Here is a 14,676-nt window from a genome sequence, read left to right as displayed (position 1 = left end):
GAGTAACTCTTTCCTAATAGATCTCATTCTCCCAGTGCTTTATTATAGCCTTCTCGAAAAATCGTTTTATTTTGTCATTTAAATCTTAGAAGAAAAAAACCTTTGTCGGTAAATTTAAAAAAACTGAGAAGTCACCAAGACAGTAGGTCCCAACAAAAACGAAACCGAGAATTATCGATGTTTATCATAATTTAATCACATTATAATTAATAAATGACACATATTTGTAAATCTTAGATCCTCCCCTTCCATTTGATGCAACTCATATGATGCATTTTCACGCATGAGTGATTAAAAACAATTTGAAGAGAGGGTACCAAAAAGTCATTTGGCGGGCGGTATCTGGATTTCAAAGAGAAAATCACTTTTCTAGAAAGTCCATTTTCTGCCCTTTCATATAACACATCAATCAGGCAAAATGAGCCAAAAATAAAAACGTTCTGCTTGTTTAAAATAATGCTTGCATTTCCATAATTTGATTAAACAAATTCGTTTTCACTGGCTGCCTGCCGTAGCAACAAACAGAGTTGACAAAAGACTTAACTCCATTTCGTTGACGATCAGCAATGCATCAAGTCTTTCGTCTTCTTTGTGCATGGCTGATCGTTAACGAAACGGACTTGAGTCTTTAGTTGCATCAAATGAAAGAGGAGGATCTAAGCTTTACAAATATGTGTCATTTATTAATCATGATTATGATTAAGTTATGAAAAAACATCAATAATTCTCGGTTTCGTTTTTTTTCTGGGACGCACTGTATAACTGTCTAATCCTTCAACTTGATACTGTAACAAATGAAAATGAGACATACTGGAAGGTTAAGGATCTTGTATTGAAACCATGGAAACCAATAAACATTGAAATTTGGCCAAAGGAGTGCTCTTCAGTTACGTCGATAGCTCTCATAATAGAATCTATATAATTACAAGAAATGCTAAGAAAATATACCAAGAAGATTTCATGATACTGATCATTAAACAAAATATTTTTGGGTCAATTATGGTCACCCGGGAATATCTGTTAACATCATGAATTGTTTCACATAGTACCAAAGGATTTTTTTATCGAATTACAGTTAACATTCCCGTTCTCAGTTCATTCCCCCTAATGTTTTTTTTCTTTCTTAGAAAAAGCCCTTTTTAAGACGTTTGTTTGGAGTCAGACATGTGCTTACTCAAATACTTTAATTACACAGAGTTATGGCTCTTCAAACAAGTTTACGTTGAAGGTTAGCTAGAAATGATTGTCAAAGTTCCCAGTCACCCACAATCACATCACTTTATTTGATTTATATCGACAAACGTGAATCTATTTTTGTCCATGGAACCGTTCGATGTTTAATCTAACAATGAAAAATGCATTCGGGGGAATGAACTGAGAACAGGACAGTTAATTGCAACTCGATAACACCCCTTTGGGACTTGGTGAAACCATCCATGATGCTAACAGATGTTCCCGGGTGACCATAATCGACCCCTAAAAATATTTCGTGTACTTTACAATGTCGTGACATCTTGGTATATTTTCTTAGTATTTCTTGTAATTATATAGGTTCTGTCATGTGAGCTATCGAGGTAACTGAATACCACTCCTTTGGTCAAATGTCAATGTTTGTTGGTTTCCATGGTTTCAATACAAAGATCCTTAATCTCACATTATGTCTTTCGCTAACCGTCTCATTTTCATTTGTTAGAGTATACAGTCGAAGTGCAGCTCTTTGAATCATCATTCTTTTATCTATTACATAGTTAGCATTCAAAAGCGTTCAACATAAAACGATGGTAATAAATTCAGCACTCCCGGAAACCCTATTGATACACACAACGAACGTAAACTAGAAATCAAATTATAGACAATGAACATGTAAAAGTTTTAAAATGTGCATGCTTTTACCCCTCCTCCTAGTAGATCGACGAAAGTTTGAGAAAGATTCGACAAAGGAACGAACAGTTGTATATATTTTTGTCTTCAAAATTGGATTCAACCTATGAAATAGGAGTCTCAGTGACTTCTTAGATTAAAAAATTTACAGACAAAGATATTTTTTTTCAATGATCCAAATGACCCCAAAAATAACAACTCGATTTTTCGGGAAGGCTAAAACAAATCACTAGGAGAATGAAATATATTAGCAGAGAGTAACACCCCCCCCCCCCCCCTAAGAAAGAAAAAACTCTCACGACGCCCCAGGCTTTACGACCCATGCTCCAGCCACGATTGATATGGAGTTGGTATTGTTCACTAACGGTTTTCTCAACTTCAACCCTGGACCAGAAACATCATCCTAACCCTTACCCTAACTGGGTATCTTTGACGAAATATTTTGAACCCGGAGTAATCGTTGTGTGGGATAATTATGCCGGAGAACCCTCTTTTTGTTTATCATGTTTATGTTGGGTTTCATACAGGGTTGATAGCTAACTAAACAGCAGCACTTCCTTTGTGGTTGGTATTGTTTACTAAAAAGGGAATTCTGAACTTCGACCCTGGACGAAATACCTCACCCTAACCATAACCCTAACCGGTTATCTTTGACGAGATAAATACCCGGAGCAATTGTCGCAGGAGAAAATGTCGGAAAAGAGACGTATGTTTGGAGCAAACAAATTTAGGTTAAAGGTAAGATAGAAATAATTGCCAGAGTAGCTTTTAATTTAATTCTATATTCAATTCAATTCTCATAAAACCATAAAATAATATATATACAAAAGTAACATCAAACAATCATAATATTACAATTCTGGAATTAAGAAATTGGAGACTAAAAAGGAAGTTTAAAAAACTTGTAAGTATAATAGTCCCCTGACATAAATAATAAATAACAAGATTACATGGTTGTGCACGTTACCAAAAGAATAACAATATATAAATAAGATACTACACATTAAAGATATACACCGATGAACACACACACACAAGCACACACACACATGCATGGTACATTGCAAGGTAAATCAAGGTAAAAGAAAGAGTTAAGGGAAATAAGAAGAGACCACCGTCTCTTCAATAGAACCTTAAAGGATGATATAGTTGTGAATAATGTTATTTTATCATTTAAATCATTCCAAATACGGGGACCAATATGTCTCAAAGAGTAAAGCATTCACCGGGTAAAGACCTTTGGATAATGATATTTTATACAGGAACGAGTATTATATGAATGAACAGATTCATTAAGACTAAGAATTTCACAAACACTTTTAGGTACATAATTGTGATAAATATTCATAATAGCACTTTAAATGTTATGTATATCACAAATATTGAGTGTTCTTAGGCGACAAAACAGGTGACATGAATGAGCTTGATGATGGGTGTTTGTACAAATTCTTATAGCTTTCTTTTGAAGTTTATAGAGAGGTTCTAGTTAGTTGTTTCCACACCGGCCCATGTGTTATTACAGTAAATAAGGCAAAATTAAACAATTATACAACATAAACAATACTTATTCAGCAGAAATACACTTAATTCACAAAGAACACCAATGTTTTTAGACATTTTGTTAGTTATATACAATCGATGATCCTGAAATGATAAAGTGTCATCCAAAAGGGTATCAATAAATTTAACAAAAGAGCACACGTTCAAATTTATATTGTTTATAAATATTTGTACATCATTAATATTGCAAGGATTAGTTTATTATGAAAATAACGTACACTTGTTTTGTCATAATTTATAATCAATTCATTAGTATTAAACCATTCAACAACCTTTTTTAAGTCTTTATTTACTTCTGACATTCATTTATCAAAATCATAATGAGATGCAATCAGGTTTGTGTCGTCAGCAAATAAGACAAAATGAAAAAAGATGAAGCAGAACTAAGGTAATTTATGTACATTTAAAAAAGGAGAGGACCCAGCATGGAGCCCTGTGGCACTCTATACTGGATCCTCTCTCTGCCGGAAATAAAGATGTTGTATGATGTGAATTGTCTCTGAACCATTCCCAAGCAATACCGCGTATACCGAAATGTTGTAATTTAGTGAGGAGAATATCGTGGTTAATGACATCGAAAGCTTTTGACAAATCAAGAAACAAGCCTAACGTATGAAATTTATTATCTATTTTATTGAGAATGTGATCATGAAGGTCAATTAGAGCATGTTCACTTGATGATTTTTTTCTAAAACCATATTGAGAAACAGTCAGAAGATTATTTCTATTAATATGATTAAAGAGTCTATTATATATTAATTACTCCAGTATCTTAGAAAAACAGGGGAGTTATGTTATTGGTCGATAATTAGAGAATATGTGGGGATCACCCTTTATATGGGTAAGATTTTTCCTACTCTAAAATTCTTGGGGACTATTCCTGACAAAAAGGAAAGATTATGTATAAAAACAATTGGTTTAACAATGAAATGTATAACATGTTTTATAATGTACTGACTTATTCCATCAAAATCTGTGCTCTTAGTTGAATTGAGCAATTTGACAATAATATTATTCAAAACTTCTGGTTTATTGGTAGGATGAAAAAATATTGATTTGCTACAAGTATCTCGTAAAAATAAACTAAAATTGCATTTCGGTTTCTGAATTTGTTCAGATTTTTTAGTTTTGTAGCAATACTAGAAAAATAAGAATTAAATTAATTTACAATCAATTGACGATCAGTTAACTTGTTCTTAACTTTAAAAAATAATTAGGATAACCGATATTGGCATTTTCTTGTCTTTCCAAATAAATCATTAATAACTTCCCAAGTTTTAGACATATTATTTCTATTCTTCTGTAATAAATCACACAATTTTTTTTACAGACTGTAAAATTGAGCTTTATTTATTTCTATTTTTTATATTTTTACATTGATTGCTGTCGTTTCTTTTCTGACAAAATGTTTTATATAATCTATACTTTTTATTAATCTTTTTTAACAGTAAAGGGGTTAGCCAAGGTTTTCGTGGCAGTTTTCTTTTCTTCACTTTGCGAACAACAAAGTAATGATCATACACAGTTTAAACGGTTTAAAAATGAATTATATGCTTTATCTTATATGGAAAAATGAAGATGGTCTATGACAAGGATTAATAGAGAGGTTGGTTATTTGGAAAATAGGTAGATGGACTGTTATATCACTATAGAAAATACCAGAGTGAATGTCTTTAGTGACTACATTTGTCAAGATATTATCGATCTTTCACTCCCCCTCACCTCACCCTACTCCTCTTTCTCCCCCTCTCTCTCTCTTTCTCTCACTTTCTTTCTTTCTCTCACTCTCTCTCTCTTCTTCTCTCTCTGACACCCTCTCACCTTTGTTCTCTCTCTCTCTCTCTCTCGTCTTCCCCTTCTCTATCTGTCTCTCTCCTTCTTCTATGTATGTATCTCTTTCTCTCTCTCTTTATATATATATATATATATATATATATATATGTATATATATATATATATATAATTATACATATCTATATATCTATCTCTCCCTATCTCTCTCTCTCTCTCTCTCTCTTTCATAGGATGGATCACCTCAACAGGACGGAGAAGTAGACGACACCTATATACACGTAATACAGGGAGAAGGACAAGAGAACAAATGGGACATGAGAACAAATTGGACCAAATAATAATCGTGTATTGTGGGAAAATTGTAAAAGAATATTGACTTAATCTCGCTGTAAATCGTATAGAGAAATTTAATTTCAAAAAGCACTGCACACACAGATTCCACACCACACGGCGTCAAAAGAGGGATATTTGAGATATATATATATATATATATATATATATGATATAAATATATTCGAGCTGTAATGGGATGTTTCAAGAGAAGTCCGTTTAACGTGTTGTTGCAAATGTGATCTTCTTCTATACGTGGGAATAAAAGAAACCAGAAATATTACTGCTTGTTATTATTTCTGTACAAGAACCCATATACATAATGAAAGCACTGTGATATAAATTGATAAAGGCTCTTGACTCTCACGCGAGAGGCCCCGGGTTCGATCCTTGCTCTTTGCTTAATATATTCCTGCATGGAAAACCGTTTTGCCTACATTTTCCCTATCGAAACATGCTGGCGTTAATGCAATATGATATGTGTAACGTCAAACATCTTGATCGTAAAGTCTTCCCAAATACCAAACAGTTAGGCAAAGGACAATTTCGTAATGTAATCAAATTTAATGCGCAAATCTTTGTTAAGTGCCATGGTTGCAATATATTTTATTCACCTGTTGCAAATAGTTTGATTTCAATAGTCAGAATGCGAATATCAGACATTTCATTTTCTTTCGGTAGGGCAAGCCTATAGCAACAATAAATAAATACAATTTGCATCCTAAATAATGTATTCGTTACACAAAAAGAGGACAAACTAGGCCTGATTTCATCAGACACTTTTTCAACCGTTGTGTGTATGGAATTAAGGTGTATTAAAAACATGGAACTGAAGAACTGAAAACTGTGCCAAACTATATGAAATATAAAATAGTTTATTGAAATGACTAGATAGTACAGACAGCGCATGTAATTTCGTAACCATCGATGTAGGGTCCACAATCCAAACCCCCACCCGCCAGACACCGGACTTCTGTCATGTACAACAGCGCACCATTCTGATCCCCCAGGGTACCCGCTTTAGGAACCATCTCTCGGTCCACACACACAAATTCCGATCTCTTGTGTGTGTATTTCTCTGCCATAAGATAACCAGCGTACTCTAAACGCCACTCTTGGGAAGGACATACGTTGCGGGCAGGAATCATAAGTTTGCTGGTGCGGCCAGAGGGCGCCCTGCACACTGCGCATGTGGGAGTGTGGTCATGCATTGGCTGAATGCGTGAAGGACCAGTATTGACTTGGTATTCAGAGGAGTATAATCGGGCTCGTTCCACGTGTAGGGAAGTTTCTACTTCGTCATAGATAGGCTCTTCCGGCATGCAGAGATGATTTGAGCCGCTACCAGTATGACTGTAGTATGCACCTCCAATAGTACCTGAATAAATCACAAAGCAATGTAACACAAACAAAGGTAAACCCACTTAAGTACAAATTCATCAGAATCGAAATTGAGCATGATGTGGGACCAATGACAACTACTGAAGGAAACTCCAGAGAACATTAAAGGAATACTGGGTGGAGAGTAGCAACTGAAGATTAATATCTTGGCGAAGGACATTAGTACGGGGCTGGGACTCGAACAGCGAACCATAATGATATACTGCCTGGTGACATAATCTGCGACATCTCTACAGCTCTCTACATAGCTCATTTGCCAAACCATCTGCACAGCGGGTACGTTACCGGAATGTGGATCAGATGGTTTGCGGTTCGAGTATCGTCATTAAAAGGCTTTTGGAAATACATTAATCTACATTCGGCACTGCATGTCGTCCTTGGTCTAGTAAATGGGTACCTGGTAAGAATTAATTCTTTAAAAAAATCCTTCAATGCTTCCTTGAGCTTCAGGGAAGCTTGTCTAAAGCAAGGGGAATTAAAGTACACTGTACTTGTAGGCGCCTTGCAGCATCCCCTGGGGTGGTTATTTGCGCAATATACCTATTCAAACATTAGTGAATGTTAATCTTCTCTTTGTTATTTGCTGACATTCATTATCATATTTTTTTTCTTTTCTTCAATATACTGTACAGTAATGGGTCAAACATTACAATAACGCAGAGGATTTGCTTTATTTTGTGCATTCACTTAACACCCAACCATTTTTGTGCATTTAAGTTTCAGCCAGTGAGGCTACTGTTCTGGTGTTTTGTTCGTGGTGATGAAGAATTTTTTGATGCACAACATTAGATTGTTTGTAGAATACACTAACATTGAAACAAGTACTTTGAAAATACTTTCGAAAAATTAACTCGAGGATATTTCATACCCTATTGTGTGTCCCATCATGTTTGTAATACTTTAAAGTGTTCCCACATTCCAATATGACAGACGGACAAGACTATTGAAATTGCCTGGGGTTGATTTTCAGAAAGTCCTTGCGATCATGTCAAAACCATGTTTAGCGTTTTCTTTCTATGTGATATTACCCATCTGTACCAACCTGAATAGATGAGTTCTGCATCTTCGGGACAAACATCGTTACCCCAGCGAATGTAGATGACACCAGGGAGACTTGTCATGTTACCTACTGGACGCACTACTGCATCACCGCGGGATTCAGTTGGGTTTGTTTCGTCACTTGGTGAAGTGGGGGCTTCTTGAGCTAAAATGTTAAACATTCAGAAGTTCTATTGGTATCCATAGACAAAATTAAACTTTATTCTAGAAGTTCGGAATCTACATTAAAGTTATACTCGGGGTATAAGGGATATTATCACTTGTAGTAAATTTAATTAACCCTAAAACACTGCACACACTTTTGGGTGTACTTTGCCCCATTCATGTTCTCACCATCATTTCAATGAATTATTGCATTTTGTGGTTTTCAATTTAATAAGTAGGCATTTTTGGAAGCGGCGGTTGTTATTACATAAGAATGTGAGAACAAAGCAAATACGACTGACCTCCCAACTATGCGACTCCATATTATTATTTTTAATAACATTTTATGGTATCTCTCCATTGCGTCATTGGCCAGAGAGGAAACAGGAGCTACAATTTCTGAAGTGCTTTCCAATAACTTGAATTTGCTTGCCATGCATTCTTCGGCAAGAACTATTACGATGTAGCATGTTGTGCCATATCGAGTCAGATTGATGTTGTTATATGCCTACCTTGTGGACCTGTCGGCGCATCCCGTCCATCTCTCCCGTCCCTTCCGGCAGTCCCCTGTGGCCCTAGAGGACCTCTTTGACCAGGAACACCAGCAGGACACAGAAAGCATTGACCTAAAGAAGAAAGAGCATATTTATTTTATATGAAGTTTAATGATCTGCGAGGCCTGAGTAATATGTGTGCATAATACTACAAATTAGCTCTGTCCGAAAATTATTCTCAAAGTGGATTATAATGGTCTACGTCTTAACGTTCCATTGGTACCCCCCGCCCACCTTTTAGTTGACGCATACATAATGTTTCGGGCATTGATGTCTCATATTTGCGGACTTTGACGTAGGGCTCTAGAATTTCGTTCTCATAAACCTTGTTGAATAACAAGTAATAGTAACTTTTATAAACTTCTGAATTTGTTGCATTTGATTGGCTGAGAGGTAATTTGTCATAAAATAGAAGAATCTGTTATTGATTACAAGTTTTATGAAATAGGACCCTGTTGCTCTTACCAGAATACATAGGCCATGAGTATGGTCCAAACGGGTTCTGACCCAGGCTTTGCTGCTCGGCACCAGATGGTGGGAACGATGTCGGGAAAGTCGATTGCGAGTCGAGTTCCCTTCGACGCCGTGTCTTTTCAGGTTCTCCCAGCTCAAGATCGGTCTCGACAGAGTCAGGAATGTGAATCTTGGCCATCATTGATGGATTCCTCGCAACGAGCTCGAGAGTTGAGAAGGAACGGGTGATCTCAGCAACGGATTCCTACATGAGATAAAATTAAAATACACATTCAGGTTTTAAATCACTGATAGTATACGTACCCTCGATGTTATTTTCTGTGATTAAGGCAGTGGAATGTAGGTATTAATCAAATCTGAAATGGAATTTTTTTTCCGGTGAAACATGCCTTCCAACCCAACGTCATCTGGTCGGTAGGCTGTATGGGCAATTTGGCCGAAAACATTATTATCAATGTATTGATGCCTTCTGACCGCCTTCGAGTAGTAATAGTAGATTTGGAAGATTCTAACAGTTTTTGAAAAGACGATCACTAAAAGATGGTCTGTCTAAAAGATATTCATAAAGTTACACTGTTTTTAATGAAATACTCCCTCATATCTGTTAGAAATAATATAAAAAGTTCTTTCACAAATCAGAAATCACATGAAATCATAAAGGACAACATTATAACCATCTGCAAACTAACATTCTGATCCATTGAGTCGTTTAACGAAAATGAGATATAAATTCCTTGAAGAAATTGATTTTCCATTTCCATTTTGGTATTTGAAATGTGACACGTTGCAAGTGTTTGAAAGGTTGACCCTTGTTGTTCGAGAAATGATTGGACCCACTCGTCTGACTTAGGCCCCTAACATACAAGGCGTCGCGTACCAGACGCTGTCGGACTGCGACCAGCGTCTGGCGTGGTCTTTAAGGCGCCATTAATGCAACCTAATGCAAAAATAACAGTAAAACATCGTGGTGAATTCGCTATAATCATTGCCTTCACTGGGCTGCTTAGCTGGGTGGGGTAATAGGGACTTTTAGATTTGCACAACGACAACGTGGATTGCTACGATCGACGTCCTTTTAATTCACTGCCTTGAATGGACGTCACACGTATCAGTCCACGCAAATCTAAAAATCCCTAATTACGGAATCGAATACCGCCTCGTATGCAACGGGCAATGGCGATTGGGGTGTTATTTATCCCAGAGCTTTTTTTTTTAAATACAAAGAGTGACGACAACAGAGGTCGCTTCTGATTGGTCAGTTACTTCATGGAACTTTGAATAGTTCCCTCAAATAGAGTGTGGAGGGATTTTTTTGGAGCTCAACGATTAAACCTTTGACCGCGCTTGCTTATGCGTATATGCGATTTTCATATCTGGCATAACTTTAGTGCGATTTTATACAAATTGGTCATATGCGGAATGCACAGGTGTGTACTTTTGAATACGTATACATACCTGAAGAAACAATACTTGCTTTCTAATTTCAGAGATTTTATCCTCTTCCGTCTGGGTCAGTAATTCGCCTGAATCTAGAATGTGTTCAGGGTCAAAAGCTAGATGCGAGAAGAGAGAGAGAGAATTGATTGAAATAATTGATTCAAATGATTTTATTTATCATGCAAAACATAATACAAGAACAATTATTTCACAACAAATATGCAATAAAACGATAAATATAATGGAAATAGCACGAGAAAAGAGGAACTATCTTGAAGCAGAGCTTGTTGAAGTGTTAGTTCCTCAGATGCTAATTTTACAATAAAACATGAACAAAGTATGCTTAGAAATCAATAAATAGACAAATATGTAGTTAGGAAATTCTGAATGGGGGGGGGGGGGGAATAAAACAAAGAGAGAAAGAAAAAAAAAGGAAGAAAAAATGAAAAAATGGAGGAAAATAGTAGAAGAAAAACAAAAGCTCTAGAAAAGGAAAATTTGATCAGTATAATGAGGGAGAAAGAGATTGAGAAAGAGATTGAGTCGAGAGATGCGCACGTTGAGAAAAAGAGGAGAGAGATCCAGAAAGTTAGGTAGAGGCAGAGAGAGAGAGAGGTGGACAAGTTGAGAAAAAGATGAGAGAGAGATCTAGCTATAGTAAGATACAGGCAGAGAGAGCGAGAGAGAGAGAGTGGGAATAAGAGAGAGAGAGAGAGAAGGAAAGATAAAAGAGAGAGAAAGATAGGGAAAATGGGGGTTCACGCATAGAGAAAGTGAGAGATAGAGACAGTTGGATAAATGCAGAGAAAGGGAGAGGGGGAGAGAGAAAAAGAGAGAATACAAACTATTTTGGGTTATAAAATATTTACATTTTAGGGAGAAAGTAAATAATATGTTGTAACATTTTGATCTAAATCTTATTTACCTTGTACTTGGTACAATGTGTGCACTACCTTCAATATCATAAATATAATATTTGTTCAACCGTATTCCTTATTAAAAAATAAAATAAGGAAGAAAAGGTATTAACGAAAATTACAAAAAATAACGTAAGTTTACCTTAATATAACATCGGAGTATGTATATATTTAAGTAGGTGGGTCGTCAGTTTCCATGTGCAGAAGGTCATAGTTTGCTGACATCCAGACTTGATGGAAATGGGTATACAAGTCTGCACACATCATACTAGTCCAGAATCAGGCCTATTTAATTTTGATCTTCACCACACCAACGCTACCTCTCCCTACTTACTTGCTACCAGCCGATGATGGCGTGATCATTAAATTAGGACGCCCCGCGATTAGAAAAAAAAAACGGTTCTCAGGCTGTGCTGGTGAGCATAGTTATGAGTTTGTTGATAACGCCATCTTCGACGGCTTGAATCAAATGTGTAGGGCTAGGGAAATTATAAAGGACCGTGTAGATTCTGGACTAACATCATACTCGCAGTCCACTCAACAAATTACCCCCTCGTCTCTCGGAGAGTCTTCGTATGGGCCAAATGTCAGATAAGGACTTTACCATGAAATATGGGGAAAAGACAGAGCATCATAAAGCTTGTTGGTCAAAACTGAAATTAGCTAATCCCGGTGATTGACAACACCTATTATTGGGTAAACACTTGAACGGTGTCAAATTCATCGTGAGACTCCACTTTTATGTGTCTATCATACCAACTATATCAATTATACATATCAGCTAACTAGAATATAATTATTACAAAACTTATTATACTTGCACATCCTGTCCCTGGTTTAAACTAGAAACTTGCAATTAGCCAATCGCAACCAATGCCTTTGGTTTGAATCATACACCAGACAATGCTCTTGCGGATCAAAGTTATCGATTAAATCAATGTTATTATTTCTTGCCAAGATGACGTCGGTTGGAAAATTAGTCCCCATAACACTACTCTAAATGTATCTCAATGATGTTTAATATTTAGGAGTATATCTACCCCCATGTCGGCACTTTTGTACAAGACATCAACCGTATAATTTTTACAGTGATGAGTACCATAATGATATATAAATAAATCCTGCCTAGAAACCTCACCTTCATCTTGCGTTCCTTCCTTTGAAACAGCAACGGCTTGGGTGACTCCAACAAGACACAGACATGAAAATAGAACTAGAGTGATGACAAAGAACGACTTCATCTTGAACAGTGTGTTGATAGTTTCTGCAATCACTTTGATGAGAAGATGAATGCGAAGTGTGCACGGAACGGGTAGGCTTCAGTATTTATACCACTTAAGCCCCTCCCACTCTTTGCCAAATTTGGTTCCAATTAAGGAGGGGCCCGAGCTAGTATGGCACAACCCTTCGTGAACTCAAGGAAACCTCCCTGTATAGCTTGGCATTGACTCGTGTTACCTCGCCGAAAGGCTAATAATAATAATAATAACAATTATATTAATAATAATGATATTCATAATAATAACAATAATAATAATAATGAATGCAGAGACACATCTCTGCTGAATGCTAGAGAGCCTGAAAAGAGATAAAATTCGGTCATAATGTTTGTGATAACAACAAAAGGTCCCCTATTTGATAAGCATAGTAGCATACACATGCTTTAGCGGTCACGCAAAACACACATTGTCAAATTATTATTCAATAAAATCTGAGAATGTATACTATTATCTAGATCTATTATTTTTAAATTATTTTTAAAATAATTCCATGAATTGGGGTAAAACAAAGATATTCCACCTATATGAGCGACAGTGTATATCCAAATATTAGTAAAAGACCAGTATTATATTCTACTCGTTATGCTCTAAACAGTCCATTATTTAATCCAAAATGTAAAACAGATTTTAAAATGAAAACCTTCTCAGGGGCTAAATTGTATAATACGTTACCCTGAAATATTCAAAACTATAAGTCTTTGCAAAGTCTTCAACAGAGTATGTTCAAACATTTCAGTTTCTCTTGTAAACATCTTTTTAATACAGAAATAGTATAACTATGTATATATATATATATATATATATACATCTTGGATGGTGCAGGAAAGACACAATCGACTGTGCATAGGGAAATAAATATCATCATTTAGTGTTTCCTTCACAATAATATTTTGAAAATAAAATTGTGATGTTTAGATAATGAAATATATGCTTGATCATTTTATTTGACTCTTCAAACGCAGGGCTTTATCTTCTTTACAAAGAAAAAACTATGTGTATATACTAAAAACAAGGTGTAGCTGGAGAATTTCGCATCAGTTATAGCTTAGACTAGTTTTAAATGTTTTAATATTACAATCGATACGTTACAACACTAAAGAAATTTGATTAAAAAAAAAAAAATCCTTCATGTGTTATATGAAATATTATAGAAGGATATAGCGGTAAAATTTCAATAGCTAATCCCTCAGGTTAGTTTGAAAATGTTACAATATTTTAATCGACATACAAAAGAACCAAGAAATGGGATAGATTTATTATTTCCCAAAGTGTCATATTTTCCAGAGCACAGTCATTAACAGCAGGGATGTTATATATTCGTAAAACGTAAACATCGAAGCATTACACAACCAAGAAATGGGATATTTATTTCCTCTTTGTAACATTAAAGGTCATGTACTGTTTTGGTAAGCCCTGACAATTGTACATCAAAATTATTTGATTTAGAAAATGGGTAGGAAGATAGTCATGCTAAGCTAGCTGCTGTGAATTTGTTTTCGTGCTCAAGTGACGTAGTAAACAAATGAAAGGTAGAAAATAATTTAGATACCATCCTGGGATGTAAATTCTAACAACGGCTTCCTGTACTGCACACGTGTAAATACTTTGTATGCATGGGGTACAGTCCAATTTTATTTTTTAAAGAAAAGAAAAGAATTAAAACAGGGGAGGGGGTTTCTCCAAAACAAACTCATTAAAAAAAATGAAGGAGGGAGATTTAACCCCACCCCCCCCCCTGCGTACGCGCCTGTATATGTATTTATACATATATATATATATATATATATATATATATATATATCTTGGATTGTGCAGGAACGACACAATCGACTGTGCATAGGGAAA

The 14,676-nt window shown here is 35.7% G+C and overlaps 1 protein-coding gene across 1 annotated transcript; it reads right to left on the bottom strand.

Annotated features, from left to right (window-relative positions):
- Positions 1-5,624: 5,624 nt before the first annotated feature.
- Positions 5,625-12,847, bottom strand: LOC753393 (short-chain collagen C4). Its single transcript, XM_001182123.4, has 6 exons — positions 12,690-12,847; positions 10,653-10,750; positions 9,189-9,441; positions 8,682-8,795; positions 8,009-8,170; positions 5,625-6,943 (listed from the first exon to the last, which is right to left on the bottom strand). Exons 1-6 carry the CDS (start codon positions 12,790-12,792, stop codon positions 6,453-6,455), a joined length of 1,221 nt encoding a protein of 406 aa, XP_001182123.2. The 5' UTR covers positions 12,793-12,847; the 3' UTR covers positions 5,625-6,452.
- Positions 12,848-14,676: the final 1,829 nt, after the last annotated feature.

Source organism: Strongylocentrotus purpuratus, unplaced genomic scaffold, assembly GCF_000002235.5.
Source record: "Strongylocentrotus purpuratus isolate Spur 01 unplaced genomic scaffold, Spur_5.0 spur5_scaffold_2, whole genome shotgun sequence".
Classification (NCBI taxonomy): domain Eukaryota; kingdom Metazoa; phylum Echinodermata; class Echinoidea; order Camarodonta; family Strongylocentrotidae; genus Strongylocentrotus; species Strongylocentrotus purpuratus.
This window is presented reverse-complemented; position numbering and strand designations above follow the sequence as displayed.